Source organism: Anticarsia gemmatalis, chromosome 18, assembly GCF_050436995.1.
Source record: "Anticarsia gemmatalis isolate Benzon Research Colony breed Stoneville strain chromosome 18, ilAntGemm2 primary, whole genome shotgun sequence".
NCBI classification, from domain to species: domain Eukaryota; kingdom Metazoa; phylum Arthropoda; class Insecta; order Lepidoptera; family Erebidae; genus Anticarsia; species Anticarsia gemmatalis.
The window spans coordinates 7,742,668-7,762,824 of NC_134762.1; the positions used below are offsets into that span (position 1 = coordinate 7,742,668).

The 20,157-nt window shown below is 35.0% G+C and overlaps 1 protein-coding gene across 1 annotated transcript in view; it reads right to left on the minus strand.

Annotated features, from left to right (window-relative positions):
* The window catches only part of LOC142980400 (uncharacterized), a 61,715-nt gene extending 50,222 nt beyond the window's left edge, over positions 1 to 11,493 (minus strand). Inside the window, exon 1 of the mRNA XM_076125740.1 lies at positions 9,872 to 11,493. Within this exon, the coding sequence (XP_075981855.1) occupies positions 9,872 to 11,323 (1,452 nt within the window). The 5' untranslated portion in view covers positions 11,324 to 11,493. The remainder of the gene's footprint in view (positions 1 to 9,871) is intronic.
* Between the last annotated feature and the right edge of the window lie 8,664 nt (positions 11,494 to 20,157).

The following is a 20,157-nucleotide window of genomic DNA, read 5'->3' on the forward strand; positions in this document are numbered from 1 at the left end:
TATTTATTACTTTATTGCCTAATTTAAAACTAGTGTCCTATCAGTTGAAAAGTATAAAAGTAAAACAACATTCTTAGGCAACATTTATTGAAAAAAAACTGTCTTTAAGTATACAAAACCTAATTAAAACATAATGAACAAGAACACGTTACAAAATCATCAATAGAACAGCATTAATGATGTAGCCACATCATTTTCCTCTTCTTCCTCGAGCTAAGTGACGTCAGGCTCACATAGCCTATCCAACACATCGTTACTAACAGGTAAAGATTCATACCAAGGATAAAGTTCGCTTGGTATGACACCTTTGACACAAAGATTTAACAAATCTTTCCTTGCAGGGGTATATTTACCCTAGGGCTAGAAGGGCTATAGCCCGGGCCAGTTTCCTCTCTTGGGTCTGCATCTTGTCGGGGTGAGGGGGCTTAGTAGAATTGAAAGGTTGGGGAAACAGTGATCGCGAGTAACAAAAAATTACTGCGCGTGTCCCTCTGTTTGCAGAGGACACAGGTGCGGGACAGGTGAGCCGTCAGTGGGAGGACGGGCTCAGTAGGCACTCACACTGCCCCGAGCTGACGAAGAGCCAGGCCGCTGCCGCCCTCGTCAACCGTCGGTTATCGTAAATCCGTCCATCCTTGACCGAGGGCTTTGCCTTAACCGGCTGGATCGCGAGGAGACCACCTCTGTGAAAATCCCGAGTAACTCCAGCAGTGGCGCCCCCTTTAGGGGCCTTGCGTGGTCAGAGTTCATTCGCTTTGCGGGGACCCCCGCGCCAGAAAAACCAGACGCAAGCGGCCACTGGGGCACCTCCCGCCCTCCAGTAGTATGAGGGTCACCGGATTATGGGGCCTCTACCTCGGTGGAACGATACTTGCCACCACACTCGCGGGAACTGTTTGGATAATATAAATTTGAAAACGAACCCAAATGATGTAAGTGGGAGAGGCGAGAAGCTCAAACCCGAGGAGATCGGGGGCAAGAAGCCCAGCCGTATTGACTGCATAGCATAGTTGCGGAGGGTCGGAGCACGCCCAGTTTTAGCAAGTGTCAGACAATGACCCTAAGGACAAATTCACCATCCAGCTGGCGGTCACCATCCTCACTCACCACTAGGCAGTGGTGGAGGTGGCCGACAAATCCGGTCACCTCAAGGGTGACCTTTATAAAGTCTCTCAAAGACGCTGCCAGGCACGTCAAACTGGCAGTGTCGGAGTCGAGCAGGCAGTATGCCACGAAGGAGAATTTGGTGCGTCAGGCCCAGAATTATCGCTTGCAAGAGGAGGTCGATCACATGTCACAGGCAACGGCATCAACCCCCGCGCCAGAAAAACCAGGGGCAGCGTCCTCAGCTACGCTGCTAACGCATTCGCCACGCCACCGCCACCGCACCGCAGCTCACAGGTCTCCGGACCAAGGAGAAGCAGGGTAAACAGCCGCGTCTTACAGTGCAGTGGCTTCCAAACCGCCGTTCACTAAACCGACGGCTGCCAAAGAGTAGCAGTTCGTCGGGAAAAATAGCAAGGCGCCCAAGGCTACGGAAGCCGACAAAAAGGGCAAGAAAATCAAAATCAAATCATTTATTCATTTAGGTCAAATATTGACACTTATGATAGTCGTTACAATTACTGAATCTACCACTAGCTCGGAAAGGGGGTGGAGCCTTATGAGAAGAGCTAGCAAGAAACTCACGGCCACTCTTTTCAATCGCCAAAAGTTTTACAATGTGGTTGATACAATAATTGATCATGCGAAGAGCTGCCAACAATCAGCGATATAGACTAAACGTCAATTAAGGAAAATGAATATAGTTAGGTTATTTATTAGTCTCTGATCATACCGTATGTTGGGAGCACCTACTAGCATGTGATAATAAGAATATGGGCAACAAGTGAGCACATTGGTTGTGAACAATATAAAAGAAAAAAGTGACAGTTTTATGATTAACATCAAATTGTATGTAACATCACCTATTTGCATCATTAAGTGCCCATATTTTACAATATTTAGACCTACTGCTACTGAGTTTATACAATTTATGGCAAAGTTCCCTAATTTCAAAGAATCCTAATCAAGCGAGCGACTATTCCCAAGAGCTATTGTCGTTTAGATACTCATCAATTCTGTAATAAAAGAAGGAGGAAGAAGAAGGCGCCCAATCTTCGGGCTCCAGCTGCAGCTGAAGGCGGCAAAAAGCGGTGCGACAAATAGAGACATTATTAGGGACGCAAAAGACAAAATAAACCAAGCCGACAATGAAATAGTCCGCTTCGGGGTTGCGGCTACGGGAGCTCGAATGTTGAGCTCCCAGGGGTCAGGGACCGGAAAAGCGGATGCCCTGGCCTCTAAATTGAGGAAAGTTATCGGGGAGGACACCTTCCGAGTGTCCAGGCCCACAAAGACCGCGGAACTGAGCATTACAGATCTTGACGACTCAGCCTGCCCAGAGGAGGTGAAGGTCGATTAAAGCCGATTTAATAAATAAAATTGATCAGGACAATGTAAAAAACTAATTTGTTAAAAATGAAAATAAAGTTTAGTTTTTTCATTCCTTGATGGGGCGGAAAGCTAGCGGAGCCCAGGGCGCGCCATCTTAAAATACGCCTCTGCGAATGACTGCAATAATGCGCGGGCGCGGCGAGGGTCCTAAGGTCAAAGGGCGTAATCTCACTAAGTAGCATCGTATCACGGGACATAGTTACCAACCTTTCATCTAGTAGTGTTTTTGCTGAGTGAAAAGTAGCCAAAACATTTTAATTATAATACTCTAATGTGTTATGTCATCTACAGTCAGGGAAAATATTAACCAGAACACTATAGTTAGTTGTCGTTTTTTCTTTTAAACGTCTGGTCTTAAATAATATAGCTCGAAAAATAATTAATGGTAGTTAGTTACTTTTCGCACAAAATATCACATACAATAAAATTACTAAGTCACTTTGATGAGTTTTCGCATTACTATTTTTTAAGACATGCCTATAGGGAGTAATGCGGAAAAAGTAGATAAGGAACTTTAATGCGTAAGTATCTTTTTCAACAAAGAAGAGAAAAAGTAATCAGGTGACTTAGTTACTTGTAACTCAACTGTCACAAATCAAATGATGTACTTAATTAAGTCTCGCGATTTACATTTTTCTTAATAATTACGTTATGAATACGAGAGTAAGACAGAAATATGGAGAAAAAATTACTGATTTTATTGGTATTTATAAGTCGATTTTGAACATTTTGTTACTTAATGACTTTTCGTTCTACGGGGACGATATAGCTACGAATTAAACTTGCCACGTTATGTATAAGATCGGCAAACGCTCTTAAACATTCTGATAATGTGATATCAATTTTATAACGGTAATAATTTAGTTAACATCGGTGTCGAAACCTTCTGATTGATCTTAAAACCAAATCGGAAAAACAGTACCAAAGTTCTATAATCAATGCTTATTTGTGTTAAAGACTTAAATGGGAGAGAATAGTCAGTAATTAAAGAAAAAAAAAATTACCCCAACACGGAACCACGCCACAGAACTATAAAACAGTAGAAAGACATTATCATGTATAATTCTAAACTAAAAATAAACTCACATTCACTTTTTACACTCCTTTCGAATTCCTAATTAATCTGAGAACAAATTGATTAGTGGGCAACCGGTTGCGGCCGCGAACACGAACAGTCGCGGGATGCGCGGGCGCATTGGCGTATAATCAATTCTTCCTATACGTTTGTAAAAACGCACGATACGCGCGCATGTAATTAGATTATACGGTGTGTACACAGTGTAGAATTTACAGGGGTACTGGTTTTATTTTTGTTTTGTTTGTTATGGGTATAATTGAGCTTTGTTTTTGCCGCTTTAGTTAACGCCAGGTGTTTATAGATACATAATCAAGTAATTATTACAAGTTGAAAACTATAAAACAGGCCATACAACTACGGATCACAAAATATTTATCTGAATAGTAATGCAGATCGCAATAGAATAATTAATGAAATATTCTAAGGTAAATGTTTAGTAAATGTGCAAGGGTATTTAGCCGTTCGTCTTTCTTTTTATTGGAAACAGCTGAATTGATTTGGATAAATGTTCATCTGTAATGCTTTAAGCAAACGACATAGGCATTTCGAGTTATTCCCTGAGTACCCCGATCCCTAAGGAAAGGAGGGAATATCCCGGCATTTCGAATTATTTAGCTCTTTTTTTTTGTTTATATTGAAATAACAGCAGATACACATAATTCTACCATTACAATCTTGACACTTAAGACATGCAACTCGATAACAAGCATCACGAATATCTTATTAGAAAACGTGTCAATCATTAAGACAATGTCACACTCACAGCAATGATTATTACCCAACAAATGATTGCATACATCAAACAACGACTGTTTGTACAATAATTGATGTCAATTGATTCAATGATTGATGTAATATTGATTCTGTTATATAATAATATCTTCATTTATCTGTCATTGTTAGAGATTGTTATGTGATTGTTTGTTTGTGTGTTTTGTAAATATCAACTGTTTGATGTGTTGTTTCATTGTCTTGATGTTGAATGGTTCTGATTTTGTTATGAATCTTCTATAGTTACTGCTTGTTTGCAATTGCTACTAGATTACAAACATGTTTAAGATTATTTCTACTTTAGCTAATAATGTAGATATTCAGATAAACTGTAAAATGTAAGCATTTTAAAGATACCTTCGTGCTGAGGTAGACTTTAACAAGGTTAGAGAAAATAATTATCTGAAATAACCACGTATTCTGCAAGTTCTTTTACGAACAGAATACAGCATTGCTCCAGATAGTTTAATAAAATACATTTTTTAATAATACGTTTATAAACACAATCGTTTTTGGGTCGTTTATCGGATCGTAGATCGGAGAACTTACAGTAAATAAATATGGATATTTAATTACTTTTTTTATAATTTTGATTAGTTGACTGCATTTATTTATACTGTGGCTCCACAACTTCTATGAAAGAACTATAAAAATGTGCCACTCTGCCTTCCACGAGACTAATTAGCTATGTCGCTCGGTATTAAAGATTTGAACTATCAATGCCTGTTCTATGGTCTATTTGATATCAAGAAAAACTTGCGTTGTTCCACTTCAATAGGCTCATATCACTTTCTTATGTAAATTACATCGTATATATGGATGTGTGTATCTAGACTGCGTAGAAGATAAAAACTCGGATTTAAACAAATCGGGATCGTGATAAATAAAAGTTTACCTACAGAGAAATGGCAGCTTCATAGTTACAAAAACTGAACATTATATTAGGGACATAAGTTTCCATTCCTAGTGTTTTCTTTTACTTAGGTAAAAGTCGCGCGTACTTGCAGGTAACTGAAACGTTAATAGGAAAATCGACTATAGAAATTTAATTATTTTGTCTGTCTGGTGGATTGTAAATAAATATTATATAGATGAACAAACAAATTTAAAACAGTCGCCATCCCTATTTAACGCAAAATAGGAATGAGTGGTTGGTTTCTTTAAGTACCTATGTAGTGAAATTTATATACTAATTGATATTGTTAAAAGGCTATTGAGCTACAAGGATAAATTGTCGATCAAATTCACTTCACATCCAGGGTTTCCAGATGTATTTCTGAAGTGTTTTTTTCTGGAGTAAGGTGAAACAGTTAGGTAGGTACTAAACGTGAAACATTATGTGTGGGGTAAATTTTAAAGGTTGTGATTTTATAAACATCAAACGTAATTTGTTAAAACAGTTCTGTGCGTCTTGCAATACAAAACTTGTATTGCTTTATTCAAAGAGTAGGCGACTGAGACGTGAAGCAATGTACTTAAATGCAAATCAAAAAAGTTTTGTTCGCGCTTACCAATGCAAGTTCGAACGAAAGGTCAAGGACTTTGCACAAAGGCTGTTTAAAAGAATGTATTTAAGTTCGTGTAATAAAGTCAAGTATATATTTTGAGTTACCATTTTTGTAAATTTATTTTAGTAGAAGTTAAAAGCTGAATGGTTTATGTTCTTTCGCAATGTGACCGGTTCGAATCTCATCTACTGCATTTTTTATGCTTCTCATAAATATTACAAATGAATCTTTGAACTATATTAAGTATATCAGGATCAAGTATTAGACACAAGTCTATATATTATTAACAAGTCAGATATTTGTCATCAATTCTATATATGTGCATATTTTCAAAGCCAATCCTTGCACGTTGTTTAAACAAACATACAAAAATTATCGCTAAATTAAGCGTTTACTTGCGTTAGCCATATGAAACATTATAATTAATAATCATTAACCTTAATATTATGAACATGAGATGAAATCTGTAATAGCGGTTTCTTTCCGGAGGATGCTGTGAATCTTCATGATATAACATCCTGTTTCATCAATAAATATATTATGTATTGGCGTAACAGAGAGTAAAAGTTAGATATATTCGTATATATATTATATATTAAGTTTATGGAAAGAATTGAAGTTGTTGTTTTAAATAGTTCTCCAACGGACTCAAATTCTTATCTTTTCGTTCTAGAATAATTTAGAAGTGTTTGTTGTATATGTGTATCAAGAGTCTGTGATAAAATCAATTAGAATTTTTAATTCATAGTTATTATCGTCTTTTTAAAGTCCTTTACAAACGGCTAATATATTTAAAGCACCAAGTTTTTACTTGCATCGTATGCAATGTCAATATTGCTAAGCCGTCTGAAGGTCTATGAATTGGCTTCAGAATTTATTTTAATTAGAACGAATATATAGATACATCACAATTATTAAAGATTAATTTCATATACTGAATTTGAATATTCAAAAATACATCCGCTTAAAGTCCTATCACAATAGCACAAACTACACGGAAGCAACATACCACTGTAGAATTCGATCAACCAATTGATGGATTATCAAACAAACATAATCATTAGCTCACATTACATCTAATTACCAAACTTGTATACAATTAATACCAGTTTAATGAAGCAAGTGAATGTATCAAGGTTGAGCACACGGAAGGCTTTACTAGGAAGTTCTTTAACTTAAAAACGGTAGCATTGGACTCGATATGAATATGAATAGTTGGTATGTAAGGTCGGAATGACATGTACATTTTTAGACCATTTGAATTGGTAGATCACGTTTTGTCTGAGCGTAGTCTAGATTTTGAAAATGCTGTCGGTAAACTAGTTTTTGGTTAAGAAAATAGTGAGTAATTTAGTTAGTAGAAAGATCGGAATACGAACGTAGTTCAAGTAAGGTGAAAAATTCACTGACTGATAGATTTTTATATGTTCACTGTCCATTTAGAAATAGAAGGATGTAATAATATACTCCACAAGGTATAAAAATCAATGAGATAGATTTGGGAAGTGTTAACAGAAATATACCTTTGATTTTGTATAAAATCTGAAACACAATTGTAATTTGAGCATATCTGTAAATTCTGTTCGTATACTTTTCAAGACATTAAAAGTTCATGATCGCTAGTTACAAATAAAAAATTAAAGAAAATGTCAAAAGAATAAAACAGACTAAGTAATAAAGTAATTAAAGTTTATAACCTTTAAGATAAAGAACGAATATTTTGGTGAATCATTCTTAAGTTACCTTGCCTTATTTAAGTTCTTAATTTAACTAAGATTAAGGAAAAATCTAAGTAGAAAACAGCAAAAACTATATTGTTCCGATGTATTCATTCGACAAAATTAAATTTAAAACACAATAGTATGTGTTGCAAATTTAGTAGTTTTTCTTTAATTTTTATCAAAAGTATTTCATCAAACGGTTTATTTATACGCTTTTAATTTGTATAGAGCATATAAAAAGGCGTAACCAATTTATTTAAGTTACTAAATTGATTAAGGAAATAGTGGTTTACTGTGAAATTTCCTTAAAGTTAGAAACGTTCTTATTTTTAGCAGGTGCTTTGTTAAATACGTTTTTTGTATGATAATGCAGAAATGTATGACTAAGCGCTTTTGTAGTATTCGTTTCTTTGTTTGTGTTATACAGACAATATATTTGGTAGTTGTTGTTAAATAGATTTATAGTATACTAAAACCTAAACCTAACGTAGGTACGCGATTAACTTTTGCATATTATTATAATTCCAGAAAAAATTAGAAAAAAGAATCTCTAAAATATATGTTTCATCCCAGAGTCTTCAACTATCTCTATGGTGTATTTCATTAAAATCGGTTAACCATTTAAGTTTACAGATTAACAAATAAACAGGCAAAATGTTGGGCAGACAATCAAAAATTTATAACATTAGTATACATTTGTAATATCCTAATTAAAATCGAAACTGTTATTTGTTTGACGTTTTTAATTACTCATATGTCATCGTCATTATTAGTATTCTGAATTGGCGTATTTATAAAGTGACTTTGCAAATATGCAATTGGTTTTTAACATGCTGATTTGGCATTTTTATGCGATCAAAAGGTGACTCAGAACATTTTGAAAAGTGCATTCTGCTGTTCAGCTTTTTGGAATATAACTGTATAAAATAAGTTAGTTTTAATTTATTACTGTCTTACAAAAATACGTCGTGTAAGCCAGCTTCAGTGGTTTCCAGCGTCACTTTGATAAAATTTTGAAACTTTGTACGAGTGAAAAGTGACACTGTATAACTAATCAGATAATAGTATACGAGGCTTATAAGTCAGGCAGGGAATGTTTCTTTTTTGTATACCTACTTAATCATAATTTAGCTTATATTACTTTACCTATAATTATAGTTTCTAATCTGTTTTACTATTAAAATTTTAAATTTTTTGTTCATATTTTTTATAATTACAATCAAGACTATTTCAAAAATACAAACCGCTCTTTGAAAACTCAGTTGCATTTTCTCTAACACACATATAAGATCGTAAAACACTCACTCTTTCAGGCCTTAGAAATTACAAACTCATAACCAACAATACTATCGGCGACATCAAACAATTTTTCCTAACTTTCTCGTAGTTTCCATCTAAATTGAATCACATAGAAAACTGAGCTTCCGACATACTTGTCGGCACGTGAGACCTTTGCTATAGGAAATGACAACCTTACTTTAATAATTAAACCTAGAAAAGCGGAAGGTGTTAGAATTTCTTGCAATTATACAAGAAATCGATTCAAAGTGCAAATGTGATGATAACTTGACGCGCTCGAATCTGGGTTAGATATAAAGATAGAAAGTTTTAACTGCCAATAAAATACTCAACGCGTCGGTTAAAAGGATATTAATGATTTCAATCACAGTATATCTTTACTCTATTACTGTTGGTGTTAAAATAAATAGGTACTTTTTTCTGTTTAACTTGGTATCAATTCTGGCTTTATGTCGAATTCGGCTAGTAGGACAGTATTAATAATAAGTATGCATCAAAAATATTAAAGTAGTAACCTTGTTGCAACAAATTTCCAGCCAGTTACTTACAACGATTGCTACAAAACTCACGGAAAATTGAAACAAAAAAAATGATTGTTTACAAATTGGACATGAACTATCAACACACGTTTTCTAGTAGTTACATCACACGATGTCTTTACAATGACAATTGTTGTAGGACAAAAGCCTTTGGGCCGAGACACGGCAACGTCCGTTCATAATTCTGAATGGTAATTAAACCTGCCAATTGTTTTTACATTTGTACCTGTGCCTCTACTATTGTTCACGACAATCGCCCGTGAAGGTTCAATATCGAACATTTTCACGATCGCCATTTAAAAATAAAAATTTTAATAAACTAGAATACGTGCTCGCGTGTGATACTTTCGAATACATTTAGTTGTGACCTCTAAAATCAGTACGTGTATAACGAGGTAGTAGCCGACATAAAAACGTTCGGAGTAAAATTAAAAAAGTAAAACAATCGCAAAAAATTACCTTTGTCGTGCTCTGCATTTGTAAGAACGTCGCGATGCCCGCCCGTACGCGGTTCTTCACGCCCCTTATTGTTCCTTTAGAGCTCTTTATCGTGGACGGCATCTCCTCGTTCTTATAATCCTTAATGCCCGCAAAGTATTCCGCTTCTGACACTTCACATTCACTCTTAGCACCAACACTAACACTTTGCACATCATCAAATTGTTTCTCGTTTAGATGGAAATCGTAAAACTTGTCCGTGTCGAAGTAATGACTGCTATAGAACATTTGCTCTTGTTTCATCTTATCCTGTTGCTTTCGCTCCTCGTATGTGCTCTCGCTAATCAGTGGCGTTTTGGAGCACAAGTTCGCGGGCAGTGACTCCGTCGTGTTCTTTGACTCGCTATTAAACTGAGAAACTAGACGGAACGATGTGAGCTGTGCGCTTTCTTTTGAAATATTAGCATCCTCATTAATATTCTGGTTCGCTTCCTCGTGCTGCTCGGGCTGCGATTCGCTTTCAGTTTCGACCGTATTTAGTTTTACTGAACGGTCTCTTATGTCTTGAAGCAGACCCTGAGGTAGAAAGCTACCGTCTTTATTGTTCACTTTGCTGTACGTCTCCGGCGCGCCCGGCGATTCCGCACTCTGTTTCTTTTCTTTTTTACTATATTCGCTATGACTTTCATCTGCATGCACGCTTACGTTCAGCTCGCTACTATTCAGCGAGTCGCATGATATATTAGAATCGTTATCTTCAAAATCCACTTCGCTTTGGCTGCTCCCGTTTCTCGAGCTGATTAGCGTTACAGAGACGGCTTTCTTTATTGAACTAGATTTGGATGTCTTCTTTTTCGGTAGTGGAGGCGGTGTTCCATCGAGGTCACTGCAGGTTCCGGAGTCAAGTGTATCGCTAGGAGAGCACTGGCCGCTCGACATCACCATGTTGGTCATGGAGTTTACGAAGGAGTTGCAGTAAATGTATGGCGCTTTGTCTGTCTTCAGCAGTTCTTCGTTGTCTATAATTTTCGGTCGATTCTCGTCAACATTGATTCTTACTAAACTGTTGTTCTTCTTGCAAATGTCGTTGATTTTGAAGGTTTCAAAGTCAACGTCACTCTTGAGGTGAACGCTCGATATCTTGGGCGCCTTGGGTTTGTCGGCGTCCGTGTTTATTCTGATAGTGACCACGTGTGGGCCGTTGAGAGCGTCCGTAATAGGCGTACTCGCGGGTCGTTCTGACTGGGTCGCCGCTACGAATACCGTTGCAGATGGAGTCTTAGAATTAAGGACGAGTGAGTGCATCGAACTTAGCGAGTCCATCCGGACATCGGTAGCGGTGAACCCGTTTGTGTTCATATTTGCTTCGTCGTTTGTAATTTGTGTATAAGTAGTCGAACCTCTCTGCTTCCCCTTGGGAGGTAGAGGAGGGATGTATTCGACACTCGGGCGCGTCGCGATTTCTTCCATCATTGTGGCGGCTAATAAATTGGCATAATTAACGGTGCTTCCCGTTCGCAATGCTGGTCAGGTCCGCTCAGATAGTGTTGGATGTATAAGGCATAATGGTTCCGGTGACCGTTCGTGACTGGGTCAATAATCCGCTCAAGTGGCCTGTTTTTCTTGCTTGTTTATTTACACCTGTAAACAAAAAATAGATTGATGTTATTACTCATACTTGAGATGAACTAAATACACAAATAAGAACTCAAAGTTGGAATTTTTCTGTTACGTATTTATTGTTTAAAGTCAACAGTACTGGTACTTTAAAATAAATATCGATCGCGCAAGTAAAAATAATATCGTTGTAAAACATAACCTACATAGCAAGTTATTGAAAAGTCACGTAAAGCCTTCGAGGCGCAACGCAATAATATTAACCAAAGGTTTGCAAGAAGACATATTTTTCAATACCACGCATTTTACGCAACCGCTTACATAACTTATACTTGCAAATGTGTAGTAATTTAAACAAGTGTGTTACAATTGTTTCTAAAAAGCACGTGCTTTTCACTATATACGCACCTAATTATCTCACTACCTTATATCATAGCAATAAGGTCGACTTTCTCTTGCATTGTTCTATAACTATTTAATGTGGTAGCAAAGAGCAATCAGGTATTTTTGTGCAGGAAATTGAGTCGTAATCAAATTTTCTAATAGCGCCTCCCACGTGAGGTTGAATATATATTATTTCGAAACGAATGTCAATGGTGAACCAATTTTCCTAAAATCAGTTTGGATCGAGTTTGTCGAACTTTATTTCTTACTGTGTGATAAATCAATTGCGGACAAGAATCTTACGTCTAAAAGGTTAGATATTATTTATAGACTATTTATTTTATAAACATTATCTGCTAAAAGTTGTATTTTCGTCGTACTGGCATGACAGAAAATAATGTATTATAAACATTTCTAACGTGCTAAACTGCTATAGTATATTGTTAGAGTGGGAAAACCCTGTTATAACCGCTATTTTACTTGTCACACCTCGTAAATCAGGATTTTAAGAACATCAGACGCCTGTCACCGTATTCATTACCGCTGTATAAAAATAGCAAGTAGATAAATGCGTTGCTGGAATAAAGTGAAATCACTTCTATGTAGTAGATTATTGAAATAATATTACAAGTGTATCCCTTTTCATTCAAAATGAGTTCATTGTTTAAACCTATTGAAGTATAAAAAAATGATTCACCAGTTATCAAAAACTCAGCATATTTATTATGCTTACTTATTCGTTCATGGTATTGCTTTCTACATGTTCATCTGCTACACAATTGTTTAACGTCATGTTATGGCATCAATAATACATATATTAACCAGCATTAGCGAAGAGATATTTATCTTTCTACTCTTCTGGCTAGACATACAAAAAAACATTCAAATTATTTAGCAACAAGTTAAACTAAACGCATTAGTCACAGCATACCAACCGTGAATCCACACATTTACAAATTTACATAATATTCAGTTGATGTCTCTAAATCTAGACTAAAGTGAAAGTACGGCACATAATATTTTATATACCTAAGATATACGAGAAAGCCATATAACACATTTAACTTGGAAAAAACAGAAAATTTTATGAGACGTTTTACCGCTAGGAATTTGTTGAATCGACCCTGTGGCGTTCGGTTGTGTATCTGATTGCAGACCACGAGGTCTCGGGTTCAATTCCTATGTCGAACAGAGAAGGTACTTTTTGTCTTTTTCTAATTCATATTAGATTATTCTTAATAACCGTCCGGTTCCCAGTTTGAAACATGCCCAGTATATAAGAATAGACTCGTCCCCTATTATGTGAGACTAACACTGTTTTCGGCGAGATACGGGTGTGTTTAATACACCCCTGCCTACATCTTCTGGATACAACAGGTGGCATAATACATAATGTATGTACCTCTATGTATAAATTTGCTGTAAATTCATGACTAGCAACAAAGTCAGACAAAATCGCTTGAAGCTGTGAACTAAATGTGTTATACAATATTAATGAAATTCTATGAATATATTTTAAGTTCAAATTTATGTAACTGTTAGAAAGGTGTCGGTACGAGTCTAATTACATTAATATTAATATATCAGAATTGTACGTTTTGTTTAAGTCATCAATCACAAATTCAAAATGTATTCGCAACTTAAATAACTCTTCACTAACTACACCATTGAGTATAACGCGTTCATATCCAGTGATGCTTACCGGTTGGTAAACGATTTGTGGGTTAAGCAACTGTTGGCGCGGTCATTCTATAGATGGGTGACCGCATAGTGGTATTTGCACCGTGCTTCGGAGGGCACGTAAAAAGTCGGTCCCGGTTGTTGTCAATTAAGATAGCAGTCGTGAAGCCACGACAAAGGCCTTTCGGGTGGCTTGAACAACTTGACACCAGGTTGACCACTAACCATACGATAGAATAGAATAGTAGTGTAACAGGCGTGATACTATGTTAACACTGTATGTACGTACTTAACTCCTCACATTTTCAAAACACATTAAAAACTTTACACGTCATAACAAAATTATTTGCCGACGACAACAGTTTAATTCCTGCGTTCAATTTTCAATATATAGCAACTTGTGACGTCATAATAATAAAGTAGCAAACCTGCACAATTGCACTTAGAAATTTATTCACCTTGACCTTCTCCCTTCAAGTTCATAGTCAGTGCACTTTCTTAAGTCAGCTCACGCATAAACGTCTACACGTATTCGTTGATACGGTAAATCTAGATAATCAGATCAGACAGGATTTGCATGGACGAGTCTAGAATTTGTTATAGACTATAGGTTCTAATTTTATTTTTAGATTTTAGTTTAGGATTTATTGAAGCAGAAGAACTACTGTAAAGACTCTGATTGAATAAACTATAAATCCAGAGACTAGTATTTAAAAATACTGCCGATTATATCTCTACTAATATTATAAAAGCCGAAGAGGTTTTGTACATCTGTCTTTTTGTCTAAACCAATGAACCGATTTGGATTAAATTTTGTACAAAGATAGCACAATATAGGGACTAGGAATAGTTTTTAACCCGAATATCCTACAGGAATGGGAACTGTTATGTGGCTAATACGCCATTGATGATTATTTTCCAATTAAATAAATCTAACTAATGATAGACTTAAATAGAAATTAACAAATAACAATAATTGTCTCAATTTAAACGCTAAAGATAATCAAATTAACACCACTTAACCGCTCTTCAGAGCTTAGAACCTAAAATTACCTAAGTTATTTGCGAAAGATTTATTGCACGACAATGTTCACCGCAATAAATTGCCCGTCCTTATGATGAAGACGACTCAATCATCATTACCCGATTACAAAACTGCAAATATCATTTGTCAAAGCGTAACTTAAAAAAACACTTTCCCTAAGTACAGTTGAAAGCAAAAATAAGTATACACTAAATATCAATGAAGGTAGTAAAATTACTACTGCCTAATAACTTTCGTTACTATGCCGAATGATTAGTGGTCAACCTAGTGCCATAGTTCTTCAAAAGCCAAAAAGCCTTTGTTGACATGGCTTAACGACTCATCTTAGTAGACACCAGGGGCCCGACGTTTTACGCTCCAAAGTACAGAGACGCTTAGTTTAAATGCCGCTTAGCAGTCACCCGTCTTTAGGACGACCGCACCAACGGTGTGTGCAATTATACCTTAGTGCCTTAGTGCCTTATACCTTAAAAGCCTGATAACTTAAAAGTAGTTTAACAATCACTGCGTATTTGTTGAAAACTTATAGTAACAATTAAACTGATATTATCATACAATAAAGTGCGAATAAAAATATGGTAGTGTATTTTTACTCGTGACTGTACAAATATCTGTAAGAATTGCGATTTTCTAATGAATTCTTTATGCTCTAAACGATTTGCTTTGGCCTCTATTCGGTAGCTTGATGGCAATTATTGTCTGTTGCTATTTTTAGTTTAAAGTAGTTTGAGAGTAACAATCAACAATATAGTTAAGTTTTACTTTCTATAATTACTTTAAAGTTTTTAGTGGCTTGGAGAGATTTTTTTAGTGTCGTATCTTTTCCATAGCAACAAGAATATATATTTTTTGAAATTGAGTTCCCTTATGCAGAATACCCAGTAATGGAAGATTGACTATCTATTTTATGTAAAGTAATAAATTTATAAAATTTACCTTCTGTAACAGAGGTTTATAATACTACCGGTGAAATTTAAAAGCTAAGCAAGGATATTCGGGCTATATATTACGTTCAATCCAGTTCCGCAAAGTAAACAAAATAAATCATAGTTTCTGATATATGAATTAAACAAGAAAGAAATGAATGTGTAAAAATAAAAACAATTGATTAATGTATAACAAAAAACAACTATCTTTGCGCGGTTGTAAATGCTGATACACATTACACTGTCTCGTCCAATACAATACTCAATAACTCAATTCACGTTACGGTGGCTTAACACTAAGATGAATTGTTTAGCTCACTCAGTGAAACTATTGTATACAAACGAAAATATTAGGTAACATGTTACGATACTATCTCGTAATTGCTGTGAGAAATTTACAATTAATTTGGAATGTGATATTTTATTGTTCGTGCAAAATTTTGCTAGTGTTTTAGACAGTTGAAAGGATTTGACGAAGACAGTGTGTTAAAGAATGTTGGACCACTTTTAATATGTAATGTTTCTTCAAATGAATTTTTTACTGTACCTAGTGCGATTCTCTACAGTCGTTATTATCGAATACCGAGAGTTAAACATTTGAAATGTGTTGCAAAAATGGTTCCTACAGCGTCCGCTAGAGGCGCTGATCAGATTTTCAAAAAAAAGCTTGATTGCTATCCGGTTGTTGACAGTCGATAGCGGCAGACTATCGCGCTAATGAAAAAAAGATGTAAATACTACAAGTGCTTTAATTTGAAGCGGTAAAGAACAATGGCAAAAAAATCACTTATATTTTTTGAGCGTCTTCGAATCTGATTATTACCAATGTACTTTAATAATTATCGTATGAATTTCAGGAATATCATTTTTACTTCTGATGGCGACATTTAATAGATTAAACAAAAAGTAATAAACTGGCTATCTAAAAACGATTCTCCATTTCCATTAGATAAAAAAATGTTGCCATTCGGTACTTTGTTGTTTAATGAGTAGATATACATAATATTATGTTGTCTTTGTCTATTTAATTGTTTAAATAGCTAAATAGTCTTCAACGTGAAATATATTGTTATGACAAGTTATTAAAAACAGTGACTAATAAACTAAAAACTTCTCATTTATTTTGCTCATACAAAGATATACCTATTTACAGTCAACAGAGATATTTTAGTAGTATTATCTTTTTAAAGTATGGCAACTATATTGTCTACTTCGGTTCGATTTGATTGTTTGTCGTTGACGTTTGGTGATTTTCGGCATTGACGTGTTGTTGTGTTTTGCGATTATTATTGCTTTTTCGTACCTATTTTCAAACAACTCGGACTTACTGAGGATTTCTGCTCTATTTGTCAACCCTGCATCTCTAACGGATTTCGATTTGGATTACATCTACATGACTTCCACTGATTCATCATGGACGTTTCCCTTGCTTTTTGGATTTTGTGAACTGGTTTAATACTTCTTCAAGTATGGGAAGTCGTGTCAGACTGACTCGAATTTTGTGCGTGAATTGTAACATAGAATAGCTTCCGCTGATACCCTGATACCTCTGGGTACATATTGGTTTTGGGGCTATACCTGCTCGAAAGGTTGAGGCAGTCAACTTCACTATGATGACTATAGTAATATAGTACAATAGATGATTGGCGATACGTCAATGTTCGCCTTCGCCTGCCCCGTCGGAGAATAGCAGGGGTGATATTATGAATAAATTAACATTCAAACAATATTTGACAAAAATATTAACATTTTAATAATGTGATGATGACATAACCTATAAAAATATAAACTCAAATTACTTAGGATCTCCGGCGCGCCTAATGGAAATATTTATATATTTAGAATCAGGAATTAATGCTGCATATTATAGCATTTGTTTTATTTGAAGACGCAACATTTTAAAATTAGTGATTTTGATGTATGAGATTTTGCCATTGTTCTTTTGTACTGTATAGCGAAAAAATGTCTAGACGTGTATCTTCACGCATATCATTAATCATTTTGTCTAGTTTTTAGAGTAGTTACACAAACAACATGGCAGTGTTATAAATAACGAAAGCATATACAGATGTAGATAGGCTTAATTACTTTGCCTAAATTTATACCAGGCAGTCGAATACGGAAACTAAATGAGACTAAATTAAGTAAAACCGGAAGTTTTTTGCGAGTTAATTAATAACATGCTAAAATAAACCAGTTAGATTATAACCAAATTATTTTTAAAATTGATCTGTCTCTTAATTGAGGTGACATAACCAATACAATCGAATACATAAACATTGGATTATGACGTAAATACAATAAATTTCTTTTGAGCAAAAGTGAAAGCATTTAATTGCTTCTAGTTTATAACTAAACAATAAACTGGTTGTAAGAATAACTTGAAGCACTTCAATGAGAAATAAAATATTGCCAATTTTAATTTTTACTATATTGACTAGTTTTCTAACTGTGAACGTTTTTGATTGAGCATTTGAGTGTATCAACTAGCGAAAGTCATTTGCATAGATATTTCATTAGTTTGTTAATCATATTTGAGAGAAAAGTGGATGTGATTATGACTATCAATTTTTCAATTTCAAATCATTCTTCAATAAAAAAAATACATAACTTGAGTTTAGAGAGTTCAGTTTCAATTTCTAAGATAGTCTTCTACAGGGTACAATACTGGAGCCACACCAAAGTACAGTACAAATGTCGGTAAATATTATGGCGACGCGTCAGGTAAGTTACTATAGTACAATCTATAATTAGTTTGGAATCAATTGACCGTACAATGATATTTATTTATTCAAGTCAAAAAGGTCTAATAGTAGAGATACTGTGGGTTCAAATAACATACAAAAAATTGTCATACCAGTTAACTGGTTTAAGTGTTGCTAATCTCTAAGCTACATACTGAATACCTATATTAATTAAATCCAGAGTATACATTTTATCCATATATCGTAACCTTATCCTAAAAACATATTTAACGCCAAACACAATAAACATACAAATTTCTAGCAATTTCAAAGTACACAAATATTTTAACACCGTAGGCTTCTGAAGTTCTACTTGTTCGAGGCACTTAGCGGTAGAAACTCGGACACCTGGCAGTGAAAGTATAAACCATGCTTTGTCAACTGATGGTCGTTACGTAAACAATGATTTTGATAGTATTTGTGCAATAACGATATTATCGTTGGTAGAATTGGTATTGAATAAGAAACAATCAACAATAATGTTTTTTGTTTGTGTGATTATGTAGTGCGGTAATAAGATAAGTAATAACAAATTATTTCTAACAGTATTTCTAAGTAGAGTAGTAGTTAATGATGTATTTCTAAGTAGAGATTGTAGTTTAACTCATTACTATATAAGTGAAAAAAACTAAGGTGAATTGCGCTTCTAAATGAACGGCGATTCAAAGACGTTTGTATGTTTCAGTCCATTCGAGAGTATGACGAATTCATTGTCATAATGTTCCATAACATTACTGTGATGTTTGTAGTAGTCTGTAACTTTAAGTCCATTTGTATCCTTGTCGTTGTATGGTATCTTACCTTTTGACGGTAAAATATATTGCCCAAATAGTTGCATATCAATACATAACTTTCATAACTTCGTCCTGTCTGACCAATAGAAAATATTCAAAATATTCAACTTTCTATAAAAGGTACATCGACACGCGAAACACCTTACATTTGAATACTACGTGATTTCTGTATCAAAGTATGTGGTGCATTATACAAAATGATCAGTTGTCACGAGATGGACGTGTGAAGAAAACACTCAATAATTTCTAAGATACGTGTCGGTTTGAAGTAGGACACCGGAGCGCTGACGACATGATATCGCTATTTTAAATGATTTTTCAATTGCTTTTGACGACGGGCTCTTCAAACTTGTTCAAATCGTTTTTAGACTGAAATACATTAAGTAGTCACTTGCATATTTTTTGACAAATCATTATACATCAATCAGATCTACGGTTATATAATCAGTTTGGAAGCAGTTGTTAGTGCAAATATTTTTGATCATTAACACGAATATTGCTACAGTTTAAGGACTCTTTGTATTATTTAGTGGTCTTTAGTCCCTTTTAAAATCGACATTGTTAGACGACATACAATATATTATGATAAATGGTCGGACATCGGCTTAACTAATGATAATTGCAATACATGCATAATTAACACTAGGAAGAATTATGTTTTCATTAATCACGATGTTCACAAACTTCAAATCCTAAGCTCATGTTTACGTTAAAAGTTAATATGTTTTTTATAAAGCACATTAATTTCAAGATATCTATGATTACTATCATTATCATTCTCAACGTGACTTGTCTCAAGCATTTGAGATAAATCAACTAAAATGGTCAATTTGCCGTCACTCCGTCCGGCGTTTATGGAATATTTTAGTAATTATTACATACATCGTATGTTGTAATACCTGATGTCATACCGTCATACGAGTCATGTATAATATGTTACTGTAAAAGCCCGAACGATGGTAAATCCTAAGATTTTCCGGTATAACCTAAGATTTACCAACTCGCAATGGTAAAAGTCCGAACAATTATTTTATTTCGAATTTTTACCTATACTCACTTGATGATGTCGAGATGTCGCCGGAGCCCCGCTTCGCGGGGCTCCTCCTTCTGGGTGGTT